This window comes from Stenella coeruleoalba (assembly GCF_951394435.1).
Source record: "Stenella coeruleoalba genome assembly, chromosome: 9".
Taxonomy (NCBI): Eukaryota; Metazoa; Chordata; class Mammalia; order Artiodactyla; family Delphinidae; genus Stenella; species Stenella coeruleoalba.
In genome coordinates this window covers 13,878,719-13,905,607 of record NC_137155.1, presented here as the reverse complement: position 1 = coordinate 13,905,607, position 26,889 = coordinate 13,878,719, and the positions used below count along the sequence as shown (strand labels likewise).

Sequence of the window (26,889 nt, the reverse complement as noted above, 5' to 3'; positions counted from 1 at the left end):
TAATATGTCAATTATATCTCAATGAAGCGGGGAAAAAATAAAATTGCATCATATGATATCACTTATATGTGGGATCTAAAAACAGAAAAAGATACAAATGACTTATTTACAAAACAGAAATAGACCCACAGACATAGAAAACAAACTTATGGCTACCAAAGGGGAAAAGGGAGGTGTAAATTAGGAGTTTCGGATTAACATATACACACTACTATACATAAAATAGTTAAACAGCAAGGACCTGCTGTATAGCACAGGGAACTATACTCAATATTTTGTAATAACCTATAAGGGAAAAGAATCTGAAAAATAATAGATAGATATAACTGAATCACTGTGCTGTACACCTGAAACTAACACAACATTGTAAATCAACTATACTTCAATTTTTTAAAAGTACAACCTATTTACATAAGCTGATTTCAAAGTGAAAAGTATTTACTTGAATAACTTACATGTTAGTTAAATACTGAGCATACCAATATTGTTATTTTAATAAAGTCAAACAATTACATGTCTGTTATTTCAGGTGAGGTCTACTGTACTCCTAATATAGGAACTCAAAAATACTCCCCAAATATCATCATTTATTGAACTACAGATGACTCTCCTCACAGTGATTTCAAACTTGCTGTAGTGCTCCAAGTAGCTTTATAGTTCATCACAGCTTTTCTTTGATGGTACAAACTTTATGTGAATAATAGGAAGTGATTACTTTAAGGTACAGAGTCCACTGTCTATGTTTATCACCAGATAGCCTTCATATTCTATAACTTCCACAAGAAGAATACTGTTTGATAGGAAAAAATATATATTTATTAAATGTCTCTAATTCTCCACTTAAATTTAACTTCCATTCTAATGATCAAAGAATCAAATTATCCTATTAGAAAACGAATTCCTTGATTTAAACTCTAACCAATATCCTGAAAATCATCCAGAAGAAATAAAAATCATCTGGAAATGAGAAGAATGAAGAGAAGTTTTGAGGAAGCATCACCCTGTTTGGCAAGAAAAGAATTTTTGTCCACTTACTGTCATCACTGTTTTAAGTGAACACTTGAGCTTAAATGTTCTGCATTTCTAAGACTGCTTATAAATCAGTCCCTGCTATTCACGAAAACATTCCTAAATACTTTTTTGTTTTGAACTTTGAAAACTATTCTCCCATCAAGAGTCTTTAGCCACCACCCCCGTAAGAGCACACTGCATGTAACTTAGATGCTAGCAATTTACAAGGACCACATGCAACCTCCTCTGACCGCACAAACCCCACTGCTGTCCCTGCCTGGTAGCGACGGATGTGCGCGGCTGACTCCTAAAAGGCTCAGGCATCACCCGCTGGACACACAACCGCAGCATGGAGGGGTCGTGGACAGCCTTGCCACCTACAGAAGACGTATTAGATAAATGTTCGCTTTCTGAATCCTGACAACCTTTAAAAGCACAGGGAGGATTTGGAAGGGACTGTCTCCTAAGAACTAGGCACACTGCTGACTCCTAGAGCTGTTTTCCTTTTGTTAAACGTCGTCTTCTGCCTGTGCCAGCCACATCCCCTGCCACAAGGGTAGGAGGCTGGCTTGCACACGACATGTACCCAAGTCAGAGTCATGATCTCGGCACCAATTAAAACATTACTTTGATAAAAGGCAAAAACAGACTTTTGGTCCACATTCCCTCTTTAATTCAAACGCAAAGGACTATCCTGGACGCCAGGTGCATGTCGTGAACATGTTAAATGGGGTCCTTGCCCTTAGGAAGCTTGCAAATCACTGGAACACTGTTCATATTTAAGACAGTGAGGACTTCCCTGGTGGCGCAGTGGTTAAGAATCTGCCTGCCAATGCAGGGGACACAGGTTTGAGCCCTGGCCCGGGAAGATCCCACATCTTCCCGGTAGTGGGAAGTGGCCTGTGCGCCACTACTACTGAGCCTGCGCCCTAGAGCCCGTGAGCCACAACTACTGAAGCCCGCGTGCCTAGAGCCTGTGCTCCGCAACAAGAGAAGCCACCGCAGTGAGAAGCCCGCGCACCATAACGAAGAGTAGCCCCCGCTCGCCGCAACTAGAGAAAGCCCGTGCACAGCAATGAAGACCCAATGTAGCCAAAAATAAATAAATAAATAAATAAATAAATATATAAAAAAAGACAGTGACCTTCCAGGGATGCGACAAAGCCACAGTGGTCCTCTGCAGTGAGACGGATGAGTAGCCAGTCAGGGTTGGAGTTCATTCCCCCCAGAGCCTGCCATGCTCACGTGCTTAACAGTTCAGAGTTGACACCCTGGAGAAGTCTCCCTGTGATGCCCTGGCTGGTTATCTACAACACTACATTTGGCAGGTGAGGGAGAAAAACTTTAGCAGAACCTTCTAGTAAATCACCCTGAGTGACAGCAGAAGGAGTCAGCAGAGATTCTCTTTCTGGTATTGGTACCAGACACTGTGCTATGTTGTGACGCCATTGTAAAAACAATCTGTTTTACCGGAAAACCATTATTAAAGGGATTAACATTTGTTCCATATATAATTGACCTGAAAAGAAATACAACTGACAGCTTTCAAATGGTGAAATATAATGTGTGAAGTGTGATAAAAATGATTTGTTCTTGACCTGAGTCAAAAGTTTCCTTGTTTATACATGTACCCAACAAAGATACAGAGGGAGGAGTGATAGAAAAAGGAAAGCAGAGGGAGTTCCCTGGTGGTCTAGTGGTTAGGAATCTGGGATTTCACCGCCATGGCCCAGGTTCAATCCCTGGTTGGGGAACTGAGATCCCGCAAGCCACGCAGCATGGCCAAAAAAAAAGAGGAGAGCTGAGTTACCAGAGAAATGCAAAGTCATGTTATTACAAGGGAAAAATGCAGAAGGACAATTCACTAATAAATGCATTTCACAAAAGACTAACTGATATCATCAAAACCCCTACATAATACAGAGAGGATTAAACAAAAATAAACAAGGCCTGCCTTCAAGGTATGTACACAGTCTGACTGTAGCACTTTGTATACAGAAGTGTACAATTTTACACTTTTTTTTTTTACTCTATTTTACAATTTAGTATGTTATATTACAGATCGTTATGTGACTAGTTCCCCAACTGATCCAACCTGAGAACAGGGGCTGTGTTTTATTATTCTTTATACCCCTTGCACATCCTCACAGAATGTTGGCTAAAGGAATAAGAAGCAATCACTGTGACATGTACACACTGCTAGATTTAAAAGAGATGACTAGGGGCTTCCCTGGTGGTGCAGTGGTTGAGAGTCCGCCTGCCGATGCAGGGGACACGGGTTCGTGCCCCGGTCCGGGGGGATCCCACGTGCCGCGGAGCGGCTGGGCCGATGAGCTATGGCCGCTGAGCCTGCGCGTCCGGAGCCTGTGCTCCGCAACGGGAGAGGCCACAACAGAGAGAGGCCCGCATACCGCAAAAAAAATAAAAATAAAAAAAAATAAAAGAGATGACCAACAAGGACCTACTATACAGCACAGGGAACTGTGCTCAATATCCTGGGAAAAGAATTTGAAAAAGAAGAGATACATGTATAGGTATAACTGAATCACTTTGCTGTACACCCGAAACTAACATAACATTGTTTATCAACTATGCTCCGATATAAAATAAAGATTTTTTAAAAAAGAAGCAATCATTGAATGAACACGAAGGATGTACTCTTCTGTGTGTGGTCATCGGGAAGGTATCACAGAGAGAGAGGGACACAGCATTTCCACAGACAAAAGACAGGAGAGCACATTCCAGCTAGAGCCAAAGGACAAAGCAGGATACAGGGCAGGCCATGATGTGGGAGGAGACTGTAGCCCAGACAGAAGCCCTGAGGGCTGCAGAGAGAGCTCTGTTTTATTCCACTGGCATCAAGGAGGCACAAGGAGTATTTTCAGGAAGGGGAGTAAAAAAAATCCCAGCACTCCTCTGGGAAGATGACTTGGGCCGCTGTGTGAAGGAGAGATTAGGGGAGACATGAGGTGTCTACGGCAGATCAGTGGCGTTTCACTGCAATAACCCAAGTGAGACTCAATAAAGACTTGAGCAAGGGTGGTGGCGATATAAGGAACCAGCAAAAGAATGAGCCGCAAGCAGCATCTAGGGGATAAACGGGTGAAGATGGAGGATAAATGTCACAGAGACAGAAGTAAACAGAGAGGAGGAGAAGAGATGGGGCCTTCTGAAGGGATCCTATCCATCAGGGGCCTGGAAAAGCCAAGTCTTTGCAGGTAGGCGAAGATTGGCTTTTTGTCGGTTAGAGTATTTAGATTTAAAAAGAGGCTTAACCTGGTCTGGACCACTAGACCCCACTGATAAAGAAACAAGGACTTATGAGGGATACACGGTCTAATGAAAAGGCAGGACCTTGCTGGGAGCAGTTTAGTGGCATCAACACAGAGAGCTGTGACCCAGCAGAGAAGGCACAGGGCCAGCCATTCTGTCCGTACAGTAAGTCACAACACAGAGGTTTTCACACGTCACACAGTCCAACTTGCTAAATTATTTCAAATAATAATTGAGCTTAGAAATAAACACTGATGTTTTAACACCCAAATACGTTTGACTGAAAGGTGGTGAATCAGGTGTCCTCTGTAGTTGGCCATGTCCCTGAGATTCCCAGCCTACGGGGTTCAACACTAAAATTCCAGAAAACAAAACTCCTTTTTTCCCCAGAGAACACTGCCCCAGAGCCTATAATACATTTTTCCTATAAGAGTTAAGGCAACAGAAATGGGGTCGTCATCCCTGAGACCATATAACTAGAAAAGGAATAATAAGCATATTACTGTTCTTTAAAATTAAGTTTTAGAGGGCTACCCCTTAGACTGTCCAAGTCCTAAGGATCTGCCATGCCACTGCTGGCCCAACTCTGAGGACAAACTTCATTAACAAAAGCAGCTCAAGAAAGCTGAACACAATGCAAACCCATGATGGCTACAAAGTTATCTGAACATCTCACCAGATACCCCTACTTAATTCCTCAATATCAAGTTAACGATACCATCAATAATGAAGGAAAAGTCTGTTAGGGGTACAAATGTTCTCACTTTCATTTATGACTTAATAATAGCAGCAGGGATGTTAATGAATTCTCTTTATCTAAAACCAACCTCTGAAAAAGTAAAGGCTTTGTGTTTCCACAGGTTGGGGGAAAAAAAATCACTTATCTCAAAAGGGCAGTACAGGGCTTCCCTGGTGGCGCAGTGGTTGAGAGTCCACCTGCCGATGCAGGGGACACGGGTTCGTGCCCCGGTCCGGGAAGATCCCACATGCCGCGGAGCGGCTGGGCCCGTGAGCCATGGCCGCTGAGCCTGCGCGTCCGGAGCCTGTGCTCCGCAACGGGAGAGGCCACAACGGAGAGAGGCCCGCGTACCGCAAAAAAAAAAAAAAAAAGCGGGGGGGGGGGGGGCAGTACAAATAGTTTAAATGACTGAGACTAAGTTATTAACCAAATAGAAAATGCCTCAGTTCCTTTTCAGACATAAGATGAAGAAAGACCACTTAAAACTTCACAAGTTCAGCTCTACTTTTACCACAGGAATTATTGTTATAATGCTCTCTGGTGTAAAATCACTGCTTTATCAGTTCACCATCAAGTCACCTCCCAAGTAGACTGCCAGCTCTCAACGGTTCTCAAAAGAAGCATCTTGCAAACCAAGTTGCAGTGCCTCTACACTGAAAAGAAACTCCTGAAGTCAACTCACTGCGTCAGCGCTGGGATCCATGTGCAGAACCCAGTTACATAAGAAAACACGTTCTTCAGACGGCAAAGAAGTAAGCCTACTTGAGCCCTATGATAAAAGGTGCCCGCTCGCCAAATAAACAAAGGATCTGATGCAGCAGGTAGCAAATCAGTGGGAAGAAGAGGCGTGTCACAGAAGGTTCTCTCTTCTTCCCTTCTTTCTCCTTTTTCCTTCCTCCCTCCCTCCCTTGTATGTCTGCCTGTCCTGTACACAGCGAACGGTATGAAAGCCAACCACACAAATGAATTCAAAATTAACAGCTCTCCTTCGGGAAGCGTCGTAAATGTCTGCCGTCAGACTGTGGACTTGACCCCATTCCTCACGGTGGTTATCAGTGGCTGAGCCTTGCACTAAATACTTGATGATAAATTATTTCACAAATAATTCTTAAAATAGTCACATAAATCAGGGGTGTGACTATGCTCTACATTTTATAAAGAAAGTGAAAGAGAGGTTAAAGAACCCACCCAAGCTAATGAAGGTGGGGCAAGGGCTGAAAGCTAGGAGTCTGACCCTGAACTTGACTCGCAGCCACAGCACCACAGTGTCCAACCCCCACCCGAGGACCACATCCTGCCCCCTCCAGAACCTGGCCACCACCCTTCTGCTGGCCATCAGCCTCCATCTCTGATCACCCCATCAGCACTGCTCTTTCCACATCCATTCTGGAGTAGCTGGACTGCCAGTAATGCAACCAAGTCAAGGTCTGAAGCAGGGCCAAGAAAAGAACATGGGACATCAGTAGGCTCGGGGGTTATAAATTGCGTGTCCTTTCTTTTCTGGGCAAAGCAGGAACTTCAGACTCCATCTTGAAATCAAGGAATAAATCTTTCTCCTCGTGGTACAGTAAGGATGATTTTTCTTAAGAATGAAGACTTAGGGACTTCCCTGGTGGTGCAGTGGTTAAGAATCCACCTGCCAATGCATGGGACACAGATTTGAGCCCTGGGCCGGGAAGATCCCACATGGCGCGGAGCAACTAAGCCCATGCGCCGCAACTACTGAGCCAGTGCTCTAGAGCTCGCGAGCCACAAGTACTGAGCCCACATGCCACAACTACTGAAACCCATGCGCCTTGAGCCTGTGCTCCACAACAAGAGAAGCCACTGCAATGAGAAGCCTGCACACCGCAACGAAGAGTAGCCCCCACTTGCCGCAACTAGGGAAAGCCTGCACGCAGCAATGAAGACCCAACGCAGCCTAAATAAATAAAACATCATTTTAAAAAAAGAATGCAGACTTAAATGTAAAAAGCAAAACTTTAAAATCATGGGAAGAAAGTGCGGAAGGATATCTTTACAACTTTGGGGGGGACCAAAAAAATTTTCCCTCAGAAGACAAAAAATACTATAATGAGAAGACTGATAATATATTATTGCATTTAGATTAAAATGCAATACAGATGTTAAAAAAACCTCTGAACAACTGAAAATATCATAAATGAGAAATTAAAAGATAAACCATAGACTAGAAGACTTCTGTTACTCTTCCAACAAGGAGATGTGTCTGGACTCTACAAGCCCTCAAGGAAGAGAGCACCTAACTCCCTGGCCCTGGTACTGATCAGACTTTTAAGTGTTTGTCCAACTGATGGGTGTGAAATCGTATCTCATTGTTGGTTTACTTCACATTTCCCTGATTACTCTGTCACTGCTAGAGAAAGTGAGCATCTTTTTATGTGGTTATTGGAGACGTTTGGTGTTCTCCATCTGAGAACTTCCTGTTCATACTGTTTGCCCAATTTCTTCCTGGGTTGTCTGCGTTTTCCTTATTGATCTGTATGAGTTCATTCTATAACTAATATTTTAACAAAAATATATTCATTGTTAAAACTTGCTAAACTTTATGATTACAAGCTTTTTTAGAACTTAAAGAATCAAAACAGGGGACCAAACAAAAACAATACAGTTGATTTCAAGCATTAATTTAAAATGGATGTTGTCCTAAAAGTAAAGCAGCGTTTTATTTAATAGTAGAAAGATTTACTTGCAAGTATTAAATTTGACTTGCTGGTGACTTCTGATTTTGAGCCATCGCATGAGTTGCCCAGATCAATGTTGTTATTTTTGCTTGTCAACAATGAACTTTTTAATTACAAATCAATTTAGACCTTTACATACATACTGACAAAGTATAGGAACCAGCAATTCTCAAAAGAGTACACAGTCTCATTAGTAACAAAAAAAATATACACTAGATCAATAAATTCCCATTTTTTAGAAATCTAGAAATCTAAGTGGCAAAGATTTTTTGAATGATGACAGCCTATGCAGGTGACGAGATATACTGACATATTCTCATCCAGTGCTGGTGGGAATATAATTTAGTATAACCTAAGCACGGTGGAATACAGGAATATGCAGCGAACCTTAAAAATGTTCATAGTGTCTGCCCTAGTGATTTCACCTCAAGGGATTTGTTCAAAGGAAACACTCAGTCACAAGATTCCCCAGCCCACCCGAGGATGTTCATCCCTGTATCACTCCCCAATTTAGCATCGTTCATTAGGTGTACAGGGCACTGAAAAGTTGGCTCCTGGACAGCTCCAGGCAATTATAGACCTGCTTTTTTCCATGAAGAAACGTATTCTACATGATGAGAATGGGGTTCAGTCCCCTCCCCTAATTCCCACTTCCAACTCAGGCCTCGCCAGAGTATCCTATCAAACAACCTACAGCAACTGCTTCAGGTAGAAGAACCACAACAACGAGTAGCCCCCACTCGCCACAACTAGAGAAAGCCCGTGCACAGCAACGAAGACCCAACGCAGCCAAAAAAAAAAACCCAAAAAACAGATAACCAACATGGTCCTACTGTATAGCACAGGGAACTATATTCAATGTCCTGTGATAAACCATAATGGAAAAGAATATGAAAAATAATGTATATATATGTATAACTGAATCACTTTCCTGTACACTTGAAACTAACACGACATTGTAAATCAACTATACTCCAATTAAAAAACAAAACAAAACAATTCAGATAGAAAAGTAGAGCTTGTTTAAGGAAGAAGTAATACACCCTTATTTTGAAACATGCTCTGTAAGGGTTTCCCGAGACCTTTTAGTCTTTGGAAGTCTATTACTAACAAAACAAAACTCAAGGTATAAATGATTTGTTATTAAACTGTATACATACACTTACACCCATATATAAAGTCCCTGCCTTCAATTCCATGACACCTGATTTCCCATCACTGTTCTCATTTCACTTGCTTCCCTAAACAGTCCAAACTCCAAAGTCAGTCCTCAGGAAAACACTACTTTTCTTTTTCCTTCAGTCCTTCTGCCAAACCTGCTGCCTAAGTCTCTCTCATTGCACATCCCCATCCATTCTTTCCTCTCCACCCCCTTATTCTTGAGCTACTGGAGGAAAAACAAAATGTATGTGTAGATGTAAAGTCTGTGATCAAAGTTCCCTGCCCTTTGTGATTCCCTATTTCACAGGAACCATCCATCACCTGGCCCAAACCCACTCCAACAGTCGAAAAATGCTCATTCATCCTTCAAGATTCACCTCAAATTTCACTTTCTCCCGCTTGCAAACTTCATCACTCCTCCTCCGAGTCTCTACACTGTTGACGATCCTATTACTGTTCTGACTTTGTCATAAGCGCTTGATCCCCAAAGAAGCCCCAGCATGAGGCTCTCCTTTACCACAGAATAGAGTCCACGGGCTTTCTGACAATCAGGCTCCAGTCTACTACCCAGCTCAGAGTCAAGTTCCAAAAAGTTACAATTATTTCAACCCTGACTATGAAATGGGTAGAACACCAGGGTAATTTGGTGAAGAAATATTTAAAATTTTAGCTATTTAAGAGATATTTGCCCAAATGCAGTTACCACTTAAAGATCAGATATGACAACATTCTGTAAGCACGACACTTTACTTTCAATGAGAGAAGCATTCTCAAAGCTGAACCTGTTTCCTTACTCACCTCTGCACAGAGATGCTACCAAAGTTATCAACCTACCGATAAACACTTAATCCACACACTGGAGACTCTTTATGAAAAAAAATGCAGAAAATGGGAAACAGGACTTTCCTTGGCATCATTTCTCAGAAGTTTGATTTCCATTTAAGTAATTCTCACCTCATTGGACATACTTATCACTCAAGATACTGAGTCCAAATATAGAAAACAGATTCTTTAAACACATAAGAAGCTGAGACCTGTCAGTCAGTCTTAGACAGATAGTACAGACACTGCCACATTTGAACCAACAATGTACCACTTGGATAATATCAAAAGATACATGCCCTGCTTCCCAAATAATGATGCCACACCTGGAATTGCACATACGGATGGGATGTGCTTCAGGTCGATAAACAAGTACCCTGCGACCAATAGTAGAGCAGGGTTTCTTTGTTCACAGATAGATAGCTTACATTTTTAGATCTGCTCCAAGGGTTCTTTTAATGAATAGTCACCCCACACTATTCTGGCTACATTATGAATGAGCCCCAAAGAGTTGGGCTCTTCAGGGTAATAATGAATGCCTGGGATCTGTATTTACTCTCGAAGAATAATACATGATGATTCCACATGATTCCCCATAATGTACACACAGTTATCCTGATGGAGGAAAGGAAGGTGTAAAACCCTGATTATCTGGAAGGTAGTCCAGACACATGGAACTTTACAGATTAGAACTATTGGTTCAGCCAAGTTCCATCAACTTCTCGCTATTCATCAGCTTTTACGTTGAGCACTAAGGATGCAGAGAGAAATGAGAGAAACCGCCCTCAGGAAACACACATTCTCTGGATGGAATGACCTCGACACAGATGCAAATAACCTCGACAAAAGTACTGTATTTTCCAGAAGTGGAGGTGCCAGGGAGAAGGAGATGCTTAAACCATGGGAAGGATAAGAGGTATTCGAGAATATTAAAGATGCAATCTGAGAAGCTTAAAGGAACCCTCAGTTTTCAGGATGACACGGGCCAAGAGAGAGAAGGTAAGCTTTTCTTTTGCTGAAACATAAAAATAAAGATGGGTGATCCTATAATCAACATTTATATATCAATACCAAGGAAAGAGAAAAGAGGAGCTGATTTATATTAGAGATAAATTCCTCTAAGACAAAGAGAGCACACAAAAGGCCGGGAATGCAATCCAAAAGATGGCCGAGTCCCAAAGCCCAGGGAGAGAAATGAAACCATGGTCACTCCCAGGCAGGATCCAGTCACAAAAACATCTTTTTCAACCTTAGGTGAGGGAAACGTCTAGATACGTGAGGAAGGCCTGGAATGAACTGGAAGAGGCGAGTGGAACAGTAAGCGGGCAGGGAATAGAGAACCAAAGCAGCTCAAGCTCAGTTTCCCTCCAGTTTCCTGACTCGGCACCTTTTGTATCAGAATGACCTCCAAAGTCTCCTCAGCTTCTGCATTCTCTTGACTTTATTGATTCTCCATAGGAACTAGGAAAAGTCTGAGTATATCTTAGAAACTTGCCAAGTATCACTGAATAAAAGGCTTACTTTCCACAAGTAAGAGTTAAGGTTCTGATCTCAATACAAACATTTTAAATTATAAATCCAGTGGGGTGTGAGGGTTGAATAATACACAGGAGAGCAGAGATCTGACTCCCAGATGCCCTCCTGAGAGGTTAAGTAATGACAGAAAAAGAACCAGTTCCATGAGTATGTTTCAAGAAGATATTATCAGCTGATACGCTCACTGGGTACCAAACAGCCACAGAGACAAGAGAGAGGGAGAGAAAGAGGGGAGCGGTATAGTAGGAGACATGGCCCCTGCCCTCCAAAACCTTGAATATGAACATGAAGCTGGAACTGACACTATGACAGATTAACACTGCAACTGAAAATAGCAATAATTCAGGAGTTCAAAGGAGAGGTCACTTCAGTACAAGCACATTGCAGAAAGAACGGGACTTAATGGAAGAAGGGCATCCTTGGAATGTGTGATTAAAAGGCTGGAACAAGCATGTCCAAGTCAATAACCAGAAGACGGTGAGTGGATCAGAATGACTGGACAGGGAAGAAACTAAAACTAAGATTGGAAACGTAGGTTTCGGCCATACGACAAGGGTCTTAGCCACAGATTAGGACTTGATCTGGGACGTTGTGAGGAGCTGTCCAGGGTTCTCAAAGACACGGGGATTGAACTGATGAGTGGGGAAGATAAGCAGAAATAAAAAGAACTCTTAAGAGGGTGTTAAAATACCGTAGCGTGAGCTAGTTTTCACAGAAATCTGGGTTTTTAATACCATACGACCATAAGAAGTACCAAGGATCAGCAGTAAGGAAAGGAGTGTGTTAGTCTAATCCCAAATCAAAAACAGCAATAGAAATAGCAAAAGATGGGCATTCCCTGGCGGTCCAGTGGGAGCTAAGATCCTGCAAGCCATGCGGCACAGCCAAATTAAAAAAAATAGACATAGCAAAAGACGCTACTCTCTGGAGTTCAAGGAGAATCCTGAAACCACCTCTTCTTTAAGAGATTAATTTTTTTTAATTCCATATTTATCTTAATATAAAATGCCTAATAAGCCCCTGTTCTATTTTGTTTTCCTATTCCTTTCTTTTTTGGAACGATCCATTTTGTAAGTATTTACCTAATGTCTTCTGCCATGGCATGATGACACCCAAACCTTTTCATTTCCTATTTCTAGCAAAGAAAGAAAACACATAAAGGTAAAGAGCAGAGATTTATTTGGTCAGTGGACTTCTTTGCTCTCCCTCTAGCGCACTTAATAGAATAAAGATTTAAAACATATGGAATAATGCTCCAAAATAATTTGCTCATTGCTTCAAAGTACAATAAGTACTCTTAATTAGTAAGCCATAAATTAATATGCTTAAGGAAAGTGGAGGCTATTAAAGAGAAAGTAACTACTATGATTAATGACATCATATGGGCATAGATGCCATGTGGGAATTTAAAAGGAATTTGAGATCCTCTAAGGATTTTGAAGTCATATGTTACATACTGTGTAAGCAATTGAGACACCCATTATTCAGGAGAATATGGCTTGATCTATATTCAAGAAGGCAATTTTCTTAGCAACTTGAGCTCCTTTACCTGAGAAGCTAGACCTATTTTAATTTTATTCTGTGATTTCAGTAAAATTGAACTTTATCAATTAAATCTGAATTAACATAAAGTTACACCTAGGGGAAAAAAATCTTTAAAAAACACACGTGTGGCTAAAGCATGTTAATTAACATATATTCTGAATATCCTTTCAGATGGACTGAAATCTGAATATCAACATGCAAAATAAATCATCACCCTAGTGGTTTTTGCTTTTGATCCACAAAAGAACAGTCATGGATGGCTGGGTAGCACAGAATCCTCTCTATCAAACTTTTGATGTAATTATAGAAGAATATACAGCTGTAAGAATAATCTTAGCGGCATGATTCATTTATATCAAGATCTCTGAACAAGATAACAACCTAGGAAATGTTCTGGGATTTAGAAGTAAGTAGAGTAAAGGGTTGCTTCAACAAAGGATAATTTGAACACTGCTCAAGGTCAACGAGACATACACGTATATAGGTATTTCTGTACGTGCGTGTGCATGTTATTGAGGTGTAACTCGTATAGAATAAAGTGCACAAATCTCAAATGTGCAGCTCAGTGATTTTTACATATGTATATTCCTGGGGAACCACCAAGGTAGGGACTATTATCAACACTTGAGAAGATTCTTCCTGGGCTCTCTCCCAGATCAAATCATTATCTGACCTCTACCAGCGTAGTACGATTTTGCCTTCTCTTAACCATCATATAAAAGGAATCATACAACATGTACATATTTGTGTCTGGCTTCTTTGGATGAACATTAAGACAGTGAAATTCATCCATGTTTGTTGCAGGTAGCAATAGTTTGTTCTTTTTAATTGCTAAGAATATACCATCACTTGCTTATCCATTCTACTACTGATGAACATTTGGGTTGTTTCTATTTGGAGTTATTACAAATCAAGCTACTATTAACACTCTTCTACACATATATTTTTTGGGGACATATGCAATGTATTCCGTTTTCTTGATATATACTTTGAACTGCTGGGTCATTAGGAAGGCATATGCTTAGCTTTTGTAGAGTGTGCTAAACAGTATTCCTCCTGAAATATTAATGGAAAAACAAATCACTTTCTTCAACATGCAGAATGATTTGTTTAGTTATTTCTTCTTTTGTATCATACACATTTAAAATTATACAGCCTTTAATGTAATGATTCCATTCCAACACAAATAGCAGAATCATCTGGTATAAAGATTCCTCTATGTCTCCACCCTCTGCCAAACAAAACCCTATTGATAGGTGAGAATTTTGAACTACTGCTTCGTGACATTACTACTGCATTCAAAAGCTATAAATGCAGTGAATGGGTTGAGGAGACATTTCTTGAGAAAAATTTTTTTAAATGTTATGCAAGTATAAGGTATTATTATGTTATCTAGTTTTAATTCATTTAAATTAGTTTCACCTGGAAGTAAAGACTAAAGTCAGAGGTGTTAATTCATTAGTTTTTTTTTAATACTTGTTTCACTCTCACTGCATTTCTAATGAAGAAAACAGTTCTTGATTGAATGTGGCAATCATTACGTCCAAAGAAAAGCTGCAAATTCAAGCCATAAGTGTCTTTAGAATTGAAAAAACCCTTTTTTAAGAGCACTGATACGGAGCCCCCAAAAGCAGCCACATCACCAGAAACAGGAAAATTAAAAAAATAAAGGAAAAAACTCATCTGAGATGAGAAGCTGAAGATTAAGGCTCCTTTCAAAAGACAATGACATTCTGAAATCTGTCACCTGAAAGTCATGTACCTCCTAAGGTAATGGTCATGAAGACCCAGGGCCTCATGAAAAACTTCTCCACAACAGACTATTAAATTCTTTTGAGAGGTAAACGAACAAACAGAGCCCCAAACCATCTTCCTCTCCTGCCCCAAAATAAGTGCAAAGCTATAAAGAACTTAATTTTCAAAGATGTCATAAAGGCAGGACTGAAAAGAAAGAACCAGGAATTACCTGGAAAAGGACGCAGGATATACCTGACATAAAACTGACATCAGAAAAGATAAAGCTGAAGGCTTATACTGAATAGACACAAGGACCGCATGAATGAATGGGTAACGAAAGACACGAGTCAACTCATACAGTATTTCTCCTGGTTTCTCTTTTGGCCATGGAACCAGCAGTGTTTGTCCTGTGAACCTCAGCAATCGAGTAATTTCTATATAATATTAAAAAGACTTACTGAGAAGCAGAGTTGAACAGAATCATTAAACTGGAGCCATAAATTTAAGAGGCCATCCAGGCAAAGCTCTTTTTTCAAGGTGAGGCGATATGGGTGACACCATAAAAAAGAGCTCTGCCTAGCACCAGCTCACATTTTTTTTTTTTTTTTTTTTGCGGTACGCAGGCCTCTCACTGTTGTGGCCTCTCCCGTTGCGGAGCACAGGCTCCGGACGCGCAGGCTCAGCGGCCATGGCTCACAGGCCCAGCAGCTCCGCGGCATGTGGGATCTTCCCGGACCGGGGCACGAACCCGTGTCCCCTGCATCGGCAGGCGGACTCTCAACCACTGCACCACCAGGGAAGCCCCCAGCTCACATTTTAATGCATGGTAATGGGAAGGCCAAATGTTTATTAAATCATCAAAATGGGTGGCCAGTGTCCAGGAGGGAGAAGACAGAGGTTCAAAAGTATCCTCTTGTCTGAAAGGGATGCCGAAGCCAAACAAGAACCCACCATTTGCCTGATGGATCAGTGGTTAGAGCACACAATTCCCTTCCAGGACTATTCCAAAGATTCCAAGGATACTGTCATCATCTGTGGTTCCGTTTCTTTTAAGCAAAACAAAGCAACCTGGTACCTTTAATATATAACGTCTCAGCTTTAGAAACTGTGGTGTCCTTTGTAAACTACACCAATACCTTATGATGGATCTTTCAACAAGTGCTGACGCTTTCTTCAAAAAAAGGAATATGTTCCCCAAAATGACCACCTTTTTCATCCCAAAGGTTCACATTCACACAACCACGGACACTTGATACTTTCTCAGCCCATCTTAAACACCAAAATCAAGCTTCAGATTCAACACTTCCTTCATCCTTGGTGATTCCAAATCACAATTAAAGAAATAAAAAGCCTGGCTCTTCTCTTTTAGTCAATATAATCCCCTAAGAGTCCAACTCGCAGAACATTCACATAAAATATTAGCTTTATATATTTAGAAGAGATAAACCGCAACAGCAAGGTGATCAATCAATTTTCAATTTACATTTGGCATCTGGAGAAGATTATGGGGCATGTACTTACAATCGACATTAGTCATCAAATGAGGGGGTTCACACTTTAAGGATTCCACAAACCCCCAGAGTATGTAAATTAGCACCATTAATCACCAATAAAAGCAATCTTTTTTTTTGATTAACAATTCATCTAGACATTCTACAGTTACAGTTTAAAACAAATACACATAGGAGTATTTTAAATGCTTCATTTAAAGCCAAATGGATGACTATAATTAAAGAACTGCAATTAAACAGATTCATAAAAATAAATTTTTAAAAGGAGTTTATAGAGCAGATACCCAGTGAAAATACATTATGTATAAATACAGACCTCTTTCTTTGTAAGTTCACCTTTAAAACTTTTTAGCACAGATTACAAAGTTCAGAGTTGAACTCTTAGCACTCCGATATCATCGATAAAGATCCTTTCTTTAGGCTCTAAAAACAAATGGCTAAAACAAATATTTCAAAGCACGGCTTTCAGCATGAAATTTAGCTCGCACATTATTTTATACTGGATACTTACTATATCAAACTTCTGAGTGATGTTCCCCTGGACATCCAGTAAATAAACCTTGCCATAATGTGTGCCCAGCGCCAAGAACTGTAAGAAGAACAGAGGGGTACAGGGATCAGTTTCTTTTTTTTTTTAATGGCATATGCTTTTTTTTAAAAGAAGATGTTGGGGGTAGGAGTTTATTAATTAATTTATTTTTGCTGTGTTGGGTCTTCGTTTCTGTGCGAGGGCTTTCTCTAGTTGCGGCAAGCGGGGGCCACTCTTCATCGCGGTGCGCGGGCCTCTCACTATCGTGGCCTCTCTTGTTGCGGAGCACGGGCTCCAGACACGCAGTAGCAGTAGTTGTGGCACACGGGCCTAGTTGCTCTGCGGCATGTGGGATCCTCCCAGACCAGGGCTCGAACCCGTGTCCCCTGCATTATCAGGCAGATTCTCAACCACTGTGCCACCAGGGCAGCCCCAGGGGTCAGTTTCTTAATGGACCATTCATACATAATTAGTAATAAAACCATATGCAAAGTCAAGACACTTAATGTGTAAGTGATCTGCGATGCCTCGGAAGACGCACATTCCTTTGAGAAGGCTTGTTTCCAGCTTGGAGGAAATCACAGAACAGGGCCTTCTTTCTTGGGATCATGCAAGCTGGCTGTCAGAAGGACTCACGAGGACCCTCATCTACTGACAACTAATGGTGTGCATGCGGCCTGTACACAATGCCCTGATGGACTGAGGCAGCAAATTAAAATTCAGCTGTGAACGTACGACCAACCCACGGTTGAACTCAGCATCTGAAGGGAATGATTTGTAAACTCCCCTTAATTTATGGCAACTGCGTAAATCTGTGTTATCATTTAAGTTCAACATACACATACACACACACACACACACACACACACACAACAAAGTAATCTTATTTAGGAAGGAAAATCCATGCCACACTGAGATGCAAAAGCTCAGATGTACTTATACTGTCATCATGAGAACGCCTCTCTAAAAGTAAACGTGTGATATTAAGTGTCAATGTTATTTTTGAATGCAAAAAAGAAAAAAAATCCTTTTCTGTCACAAAAATAACTGTAGAGCTTTGTATTCATTTTATGACATAAACTGTTCATAACTCCCACTGTTTCTTTAATTCTTTGAACTAACCCTAAGGAAATGAGAAGAAACTTTAGGACTACCTGAAATAGGACATGAGATTTATCTTCCCTTCTATCTCTCTAAGCAGTACTCAAAGAGTTCCAAATTCTCTGTATTTTGTTGCATGTGAACATGCTTCATCGCAACCTAGAACGAAATGCTTAAATTTATAGGCACTACACTAAGCTTTTCAGTCAAGCAGCACAATCTTGAAAAAATTAACCTTACAGAAAGTCAAGATTTAAAAGGATTTCTCAGAATGGAATTACTGAAAATGAAATTTCAGATCAGGCGCTTAAAATATAAAGCTACATTAAAGAGGCGTCACAAAAAAGAAAAGAAGGGGGTTCATTAGAAATTCAGTCCCTGCAATGTCTTTCACTCCTGCAAGGTTGCCTTTTTTTCATGAAGAAAAAAAAGTCCGCCGGGTAAAAAAATCAATACTGGTTAATAAAACATCAGGTGTGCAGACATAACTAGGTATGACGATTCCACTGCACAGGGCTGCCTGAATGCACAAGGTGCCAGGCCGATTACTCATCCAGGGCAGACAACAAGGCTGCTGAAAACACGATGTCGGGGCCCTGGAAAGGGCAGGGGAAGAGGTAATTTTGGGGGGGGGCGGAATGAGTCTGAATGTTTAAACCAAACAGGGCTGTTTCCTCCAAAGCAAAAGAACATTCTAATTAGAAATAGAAGACTAAGAGGGGTGTAATTTCTTCTCCACAGTAACACTCTGAAAATATCTGAATAGAAAAATACCACATAATACTAGCTACAAACAATACTCCATTCTGAGGCCACCTATGGTAAAAGAATGAATGGGTTTTAAAAGCTCACTACACCCAAGTACTCGACAGTATTGACTCTCCTCATAAACACTGTATTTACTTTGTTAGAAAACTAAGGGGGGGGGGGTACTTTCCCGGCAGTCCAGTGGTTAAGGCTCCACGCTGCCAATGAAGGGGGCACAGGTTCGATCCCCGGTCGGGAAACTAAGATCCCACATGCTGCATGGCGCGGCCAAAAGTCAAAAAACAAAAAAAGAAAAAAAAGAAAGAAAGAAAGAAAACCAAGAGGGCCAATGCTTTAATACTGGGTCATTCTCTGATATCTCTGTGAAGGCCATTCTTGAACTTCCAATTATAGTTTATCAAAGTTTTAAAGGTTCTATACAGAGTACTTTACCCCAAATATTAATTCTTTCCTTTTTTCTTTTCAAAATTACTAGTTTAATTCATTTAATACTTAAGACAGAAAGGAAACATAAAATAATTATTTTGATTGGATGATTTCAACCTAAAACTATAATTACTTTAGAACATCTTTGAAAAAACAATGCAGTGGTTTTTATGACAAGCTACCTTTTCTTTAGGAAAACATTTCATCATTTGGATTAGATAAATTATTGTTGCTCCCTTTTAGAAATAACTTTATGTGCTCTTAAAACAATCAAGTTTGGGACTCCCCTGGTGGCACAGTGGTTAAGAATCTGCCTGCTAATGCAGGGGACACGGGTTCGATCCCTGGTCCAGGAAGATTCCACATGCTGCGGAGCAACTAAGCCCATGTGCCACTACTATAAATAAATAAATTTATAAAAAAGAAAAAAAACCAAAAAACAATCAAGTTTGATAAGGCAATTGTATAGTTCTTAAAAATTTAACTACCAAAACTATTACTGAGTCATACTTTCATTTGCTAATGAAATGAAAGTTTTTAAGTTGCTTTCCACTACTTAAAATACAAGAAAAAAATGCAGAATTGGCCACAAATCACAAACATAAATATAAATCCTTTAAATATGACCCTTCTTCCAGACATGAAAAGCTCTGTGTTTTTGTAACTATTGAATTTTTTTTCTTTTAACCTGAGAGCACTTAAAATCCAGCATGGGCAAAGAATAAACATAATTTAATCAGTCCCATTCCTGTTTAAATACAGAAACTTGACTCATTTGATAAACTATCATTTGGGCATTGAATCCTTCTGAACCATCCACTAGCATAACTGCTTTTCCTTTGAACAGTTGGACTTTTTGTAAGTAAACAGGTAGAAGAAGCAATAAGCAGTCTTTTGGACACCACTAAAGAAACAAGAAGTAGCACCTTTCAAATGTGTTCAGCTGTACAGTAATATCTATGTTTCACCTAGTACTTTACAGCATTCAAAGCATTAGAGCATGGACTGCCTTCAATTACACATAAGGAAATAAGTTCTGGGAGTTGATGTGACTTCCCTGGAGACAGTCAATGAGTGGCAGAGCTAGGGCCAGAATTAAGAGCTAAAATACTCTCAACTGGATCAGAAGCCCGGTAGATAGAAACATGAGCCTCAGATCAAAAGTGCATGTTCTCAAACTTAGTCTGACTACAGTTCCCACCGTCAGGCTCCTTGGCCAAGTTGGATTAAGTATGGTGTTAATAAAGTTTGACCTCTGGGGAGGCAAACTTTGTTCTCCTTTTCATCAATTTGGTGGTTTATTCAACACACACACACACACACACACACACACACACACACACACACACACACAAAGCACCTATGATATGCTTAGACAATAAGCACGTGTGACTTAAAAGATGACGGTAAAATGATGGAGACAGAAATAAAAAACTGATTAAGATTAAATTTTTCGAGTATGCTTTAAAAGTAAGTACAATTGACTCATGAACAACACAGGGTTGAACTGGGAGGGTCCACTTAGACACAGATTTTTTTCCATAGTAGATAGTTGGCCTTTGAACAATCTGGGGGGTGGCTAGGGGCGCCCACCCTTCCTGCAGTTGCAAATGTACATATAACTTATAGCTGGCCCTCTAGATCCACGGTTCCTCCAGATCAGTGGTTCTACAGCCACACATTCAACCAACCAGGGACCGTGTAGTATTTACTACTGAAAAAAATCCATGTCTACGTGGACCCCGTGCAGTTCTAATCCATGTTGTTCAAGGGTCAACTTTGAAGGAGTGTTAGACAGCAGACACTGAGGCAGATGGGGCAGGCTTGTGGTAAAGACCATTTTAGACAGCATGAATACAACTTGCACAAAGGCATGTAGTCACATAAAAAGCAGGACAAAGGCAAAAAAATCACAAATAGTTTTATATGGTGGAAGCATCCAGGGCAGGAGACAGGCAATGAGATTGGCAAGGTTGGTTAACAGGAGACTTCTGAATTTTTTTTTTTTAAACTTTTCAGACTTCATCTTGCGTGTAATGAGAGCCATTGAAGGGTTTTATTTATTTATTTATTTATTTATTTATTTACTTTTGGCTGCATTGGGTCTTGTTGCTGCGCGCGGGCTTTCTCTAGTTGCAGTGAGCGGGGGCTACTCTTCGTTGCGGCTCGCAGGCTTCTCACTGCGGTGGCTTCTCTTGTTGAGGAGCACGAGCTCTAGGCATGCGGGCTTCAGTAGTTGTGGCTCGCAGGCTCTAGAGCGCAGGCTCAGTAGCTGTGGTGCACGGGCTTAGTTGCTCCACAGCGTGTGGGATCTTCCCGAACTAGGGCTCGAACCTGTGTCCCCTGCATTGGCAGGCGGATTCTTAACCACTGCACCACCGGGGAATATTTATGGAGAGATGAAAGGTAACAAAGTGAGTGTGTCTTTGGGGTGGGTGGGTGGGTGGGGGAATGTGTCCAAATCATGAACACACCAGGAAGCCAATACAGAATTCTAGGGAGGGGGAGTACATGATCAGATCTGAATTCCTGGAAGATTATTTCAGTAGAAAGAAGTGTTAAAAATGGACTAGGATGAAATCAAATCTGAAAGAAAATAGATTGGTTCACGGTGTGTTCATTAGTTCCAGGGAGAAATGATGAATGCCTGTACTAAAAGATCTTTGACTCAGCATGGGAGTAGACTCAAGCAGGTGACATGGGGTAGAATCCAGGCAGAAGAGATGTTGTGAGTAAGAAGAGTCAGGAGTTGCTGCCAGACCATCGCACTTGTGGCAGAAAGTGGTCAGATATGGGGCCAATCACACAAGGAGGCAAGATCTCAGAGGACCTTAAACACCACATGAAGGAGCTCAGACTTTTATTTACTGGATGATGAAAATCAGATCTGGGTAGAAAAACGAGAGGCACACAAGTACAGCCAGGAGAAGATGAGGGCCTTGGCGGTCAGAGAACCACCAGGACTTAGGGAATGACTGGGCGGAAGGAGAGAAGGAGTCAGCTTTGGCTTAGGTGATGCCACCAAATGGGGCAGAGAACCCAAAAACTACAGAGGCAAGGGAAGGTAGGGAAAAGAAGATGAGCTCATTATGGACATGGTGAGTCTCAGGTAAAAACAGAACCAAAGGTAGAGCTGTGTAGGAGGCACCTGGATAAATAAGCACGCTATTCTTGGAAGGGTCAGGGTGGAGGTGGCCACAGAAATCAAGACATTTAAATATCAAGAAGAGTACACACTTGGTCTTCCCTGGTGGCGCAGTGGTTAAGAATCCGCCTGCCAATGCAGGGGACACGAGTTCGAGCCCTGGTCCAGGAAGATCCCAAATGCCGTGGAGCAGCTAAGCCCGTACGCCACAACTACTGAGTCTGCGCTCTAGAGCCCGCAAGCCACAACTACTGAAGCCCGCTTGCCTAGAGCCCGTGCTCAGCAACAAGAGAAGCCACCGCAGTGAGAAGCCCTCGCACCGCAACGAAGAGTAGCCCCCACTCGCCACAACTAGAGAAAGCCCGCGTGCAGCAACGAAGACCCAACGCGGCCAAATAAATAAATTTATTTAAAAAAAAAAAAAAGTACACATTTAGAAGACATGTGGCCAATGGACCAAATCTTGGGAAAACTAACGTGTAAGGGAAAAGTAGAAGTGAAAGAAACTGAAAGAAAATCAGAAGGGAATAACAGAAGTGATCAAGAAAGTGATAAGAAAATGGTGTCATGATAAGGAAGTTTTAAGAAAGGTGAGATCCACAGTGTCAAAAGCATCGAAATTTCCACAAATTGGTGAATGGACAAAGTGTGTTCTGTCCATACAGTGGAATATTATCCAGCAATAAGGAGGAATGAAGTGTTGATACGTGCTCCGTCACAAGTGAACCTCAAAAACATGATAGTAACTGTAAGAAGCCAGACACAAGAGACCAAGCAATGTATGATTCCATGTATATGAAACATGCAAAAAAGGTTCATTCACAGAATCAGAAATTAGATCAGTAGTACGTGGGGCTAGAGTTATGTCTGCTCCATGACATAGCCTGATCGCTAGGAGACAAGGGAGGAAATGAGGGGAGGGGAAGTAAAGAAGTGGACAAAAAGGTCCTTGAGCAGGGGGAAGAACAGCTCCTGTGGGGGAGGACGGGCGTGGATTCAGATGAGCTGGGGAAGGGGTCAGGAATTGAGGCTGGTCATGCTTGGTAGTTTCCATTTCCTTAATTAAATAGAAATGACATCATCCTCTGAGAGTGAAGGGATTGTGGCTGAAGAGGCGGATTGGGGACTGGAGGAACTGATGAAGGACAAATAAATATCAGCCCTTTCAGTGGCATGTGCACCTCGGCACGCAACATGTACCATCACGTGGTGGGCGGCTTTGGTCATCTGAGCACTGACTCGGAGCTGAGAGTGTAGACGGGGGGCATATGAGGGTCAGGGCCATTAGAGAATTGAATCTGCTGGTAAAGTTAACTTAGGATAGTTGACCACTTGACAGAAAGAAAGAGAAAGAATGGATTAGAGATCAGGGCTCCACAAAGTCACAAAACAGGGTTAGTGGGAAGATGAACACAATAGCTTCAACGAACAAAGGATAAGAGAGCGTTGCCCAAAAGATCCTCAAGTCCCAGGGATGGACACCCTCTAGAGTGTGGCCTTAAGGGTAGAGAGATGAAACGGGGCCGAAGGAGGGGTTTCTGGAAAAACAAAACAGACAGCACATATACTACTGCCGTGCTGAGCAAGTGCAGGAATCTGTTTACAATGGAATGAAATTGGTAGTAAAGGGGAACTGGGTGGAGGTAAGGAGGAGGATGGGACAATACTGCTGGTGACAAAGGGATAAAGCCAGGAGATGGATCAGAGCTGGGGGTCTGCCTTTTGTGGAGGTACCAAGGCTCACTCACAGGGCTGATAGGGAAGACAGAGCAATGGGTGAAACTCCCTGGCCTCTGATATTCCAATTGGTCTAAGAATGGGCTAAGCATCCTGTATAGTACTTAGCCTGGATTCAGAAAGTTGGTGGGGGGGGCTTTGTTATAGCGAAAACCCAGATGTGGAATCTATTCATTCATTCATATAACAGATAAGTAATCATCTGGGGCCTTGCTGCTGATTCCTAAGGCTTCCAATGGAATCTCTTCTACTTTCACGAAAGCAATGAGCTCCACAATACTTCTCATCTTAACACTTTCCTACTCTGCTACTTAAGAGCTGAGGAATTAAGTGCTAGGGTTTCTGAGAACCACTTGCTACAAACCTTTCACATCCATTATCGTCTGAATCCTACTTGATATACCCTTGCAGTGGGTGGTATGTGTGTGTACAAATACATTTATATAATATCTCTGCTTGTTGTTTTGGTTTTTTGTTGGCGAGAAAGGAGAGAGGAAGAATGGAAAGGAGACACGATTACTGTAAAAAAAAAAACAAAAAACAAAAAACCCACCATGCAAAGCACCCAGACTCCAAAGTATCAACAAACTTACCACGGAAACAACTCACAGCAGAATCCTCTACATGGGCCACCTTACCTTGTCGTGGACTGTCATGCAGCTGGCGGCATCCTTCTGAAGGATTTCAGTTACCCCATTGGAGAGCCTTTCATACTTCAGTTTGGGCTCCTCTTCACTCTCTTCTTCCTGCACAGAGAGCAAAGAAAATGACAGCCCTCAAGGACTTATTTGAAAGACTCAAATACTCAAAACACACATTGTAAGGGGGAACCAGAGATGGTTCCCTTAATGACTGTCAGCAACCCAACTACAGCTAAAGGTTAAGATCCTCATGTTTCATTTTTCCAACTGGTCTATCAACGGCTACAACTTCAATGGCAGAATAAATTCAAAAGCTGGAAAGAGGACTATACATACTCACTGCTGACAATAGTCAACTTTAGCATATTAAATACAATACTGTCTGTCTGACTACGCAAACAAAGTCAATAAATAGCGTATGGGCAAAATGGTTGTCAGTGTGCCTTAATGGACATAAAACACAGCAGTGAGACAGGAATATAATAAACCTCTAAAAGACATGAATTTTGCATTTCAAGATTACAAGTATTTTTGTCAGATTTGACAATATCTCATACTAATTAGAAAAATACAATTATAAAAATTAAGTCAAAGTGTAAGAAAATTAGAAATTTTATATAAAACAAACTATACATTACTCTTCAGAAAAAATATTTTAATATTTATTTTATTTATTTTGTGGTACGCGGGCCTCTCACTGCTGTGGCCTCTCCCGTTGCAGAGCACAGGCTCCGGACGCGCAGGCTCAGCGGCCACGGCTCACGGGCCTAGCCGCTCCGCGGCATGTGGGATCTTCCCAGACCGGGGCACGAACCTGTGTCCCCTGCATCGGCAGGCGGACTCTCAACCACTGCGCCACCAGGGAAGCCCAGAAAAATATAATTATAAAAATTAAGTCAAAGTGAGAGAAAATTAGAAATTTTATATAAAACAAACTATATATTACTCTTCAGAAAAAAATATTTTAATATTTATTTTATTTATTTATTTTGCGGTACGCGGGCCTCTCACTGCTGTGGCCTCTCTCGTTGCAGAGCACAGTCTCTGGACACGCAGGCTCAGTGGCCATGGCTCACGGGCCTAGCCGCTCCACGGCATGTGGGATCTTCCCGGACCGGGGCACGAACCCGTGTCCCCTGCATCGGCAGGCGGACTCTCAACCACCGCACCACCAGGGAAGCCCAGAAAAATATAATTATAAAAATTAAGTCAAAGTGAGAGAAAATTAGAAATTTTATATAAAACAAACTATATATTACTCTTCAGAAAAAATATTTTAATATTTATTTTAAATAACTGGTAAACCATGAACAGTCATTATTTAGTTTATGTTAGAATATTCACTGTTGACTCTCATTGTTATGTTAGAATATTCACTGTTGACTCAATCATTTTATATGTATTCAATATTATCACTAACTTTATATGTTCAATTTCACTGTTGATACAGAATCATAAGACATCCTTAATCCTCAGAGTTATAAAATAAAGTTAGGAATCTATGTTGACTATAATGGCCATGAATTAATAAATCAAGGATAGTTATAAAAATTATTACAATGATTCAGAAAATATTCCATTTTACTTCATCAGTATGTAATGAGAAACAAGAAAATATGCATATACCAACACCTATGATTGGATAAAGCTGGCCAAAAGAGAAGTTCACAAAAATAATCTAATCATTGATACTTCCTTCAAAAATAATTGTGTAGTCCTCACCTTCCAGCTAACATTTGGGTAGACTGAGGCACATCAATGTTCTCACCCAGAATAACTAGAAAGGCTTAATGAACTATAGAGAAACATCACTATAAGGCATCAATTGAAGGGCTGCTGAGGCAACCTGAACTAGAAGAGTCAGGACTCCAAGATGGTGAACAAACCATGGAGAGGTGAGCTGGCATTCTACAGCCATTCTTCATGGAGGCATTTATCAACGAGAAGCTGAGAATCTCTGCCTGGAAAGATGCCCACTCCTGGGAGGATGGAAAACAGCAAACCTTCTGGTACTTGTGGGGACTGGAGACCTGATGGGCTAAGACCCCAGTGGAAGACAGAGGCAAAGAAGTGAGTTTGTTACACAGCCACTTTTCTCCAAAGGACAACTGCGAATTTCCAAAGCTACGTAAGGTATGAGACGAAAAAGCTAAACAGAAAGTGTCAAAAATGCAAACTCACTGCCTTGATATGCTGGGAAGAGAAGAATTAGAGTTCAGGAGCCATTGGGAAATGAGATCCTGGTGAATACCACAGGCTCTCATTTGGGACTCCTGGTCCCCAGGATATAAGCACAATAGCTTCCCCAAATTTCTGTCTAGCTTCGACTCAGTTCAATCCCTGACTGGAGTAAGGTACATAACCCTCAACCCATCTGCCCAGTAAAGAAAAGGCTGACCCCTTGGAAAAAGAATACTATGGGGACTTCTACAATTCTTCACTTACAATACCGAGAACTCAATAAAAAATTACCAGGTGCACCACAAAACTGGACCAAATGACTGA

At 41.3% G+C, this 26,889-nt stretch overlaps 1 protein-coding gene across 4 annotated transcripts in view; it reads right to left on the bottom strand.

The window, feature by feature from the left end:
* The window catches only part of VPS41 (VPS41 subunit of HOPS complex), a 190,201-nt gene that overhangs the window by 125,593 nt on the left and 37,719 nt on the right, over nt 1-26,889 (bottom strand). For 3 of the 4 annotated variants that reach the window (XR_013829759.1, XM_079931512.1, XM_079931514.1), the window contains 2 exons: nt 24,382-24,489; nt 16,549-16,626 (listed from right to left, as the gene is read on the bottom strand). Coding sequence is in view for 3 of the 4 variants with exons in the window: in XM_079931512.1 (XP_079787638.1) it covers nt 16,549-16,626; nt 24,382-24,489 (186 nt within the window). In the remaining variant the exon portion in view is untranslated. Of the gene's footprint in view, nt 1-16,548; nt 16,627-24,381; nt 24,490-26,270; nt 26,756-26,889 lie in introns of those variants that run through there. The other variant, XM_079931513.1, reaches the window with a different exon arrangement.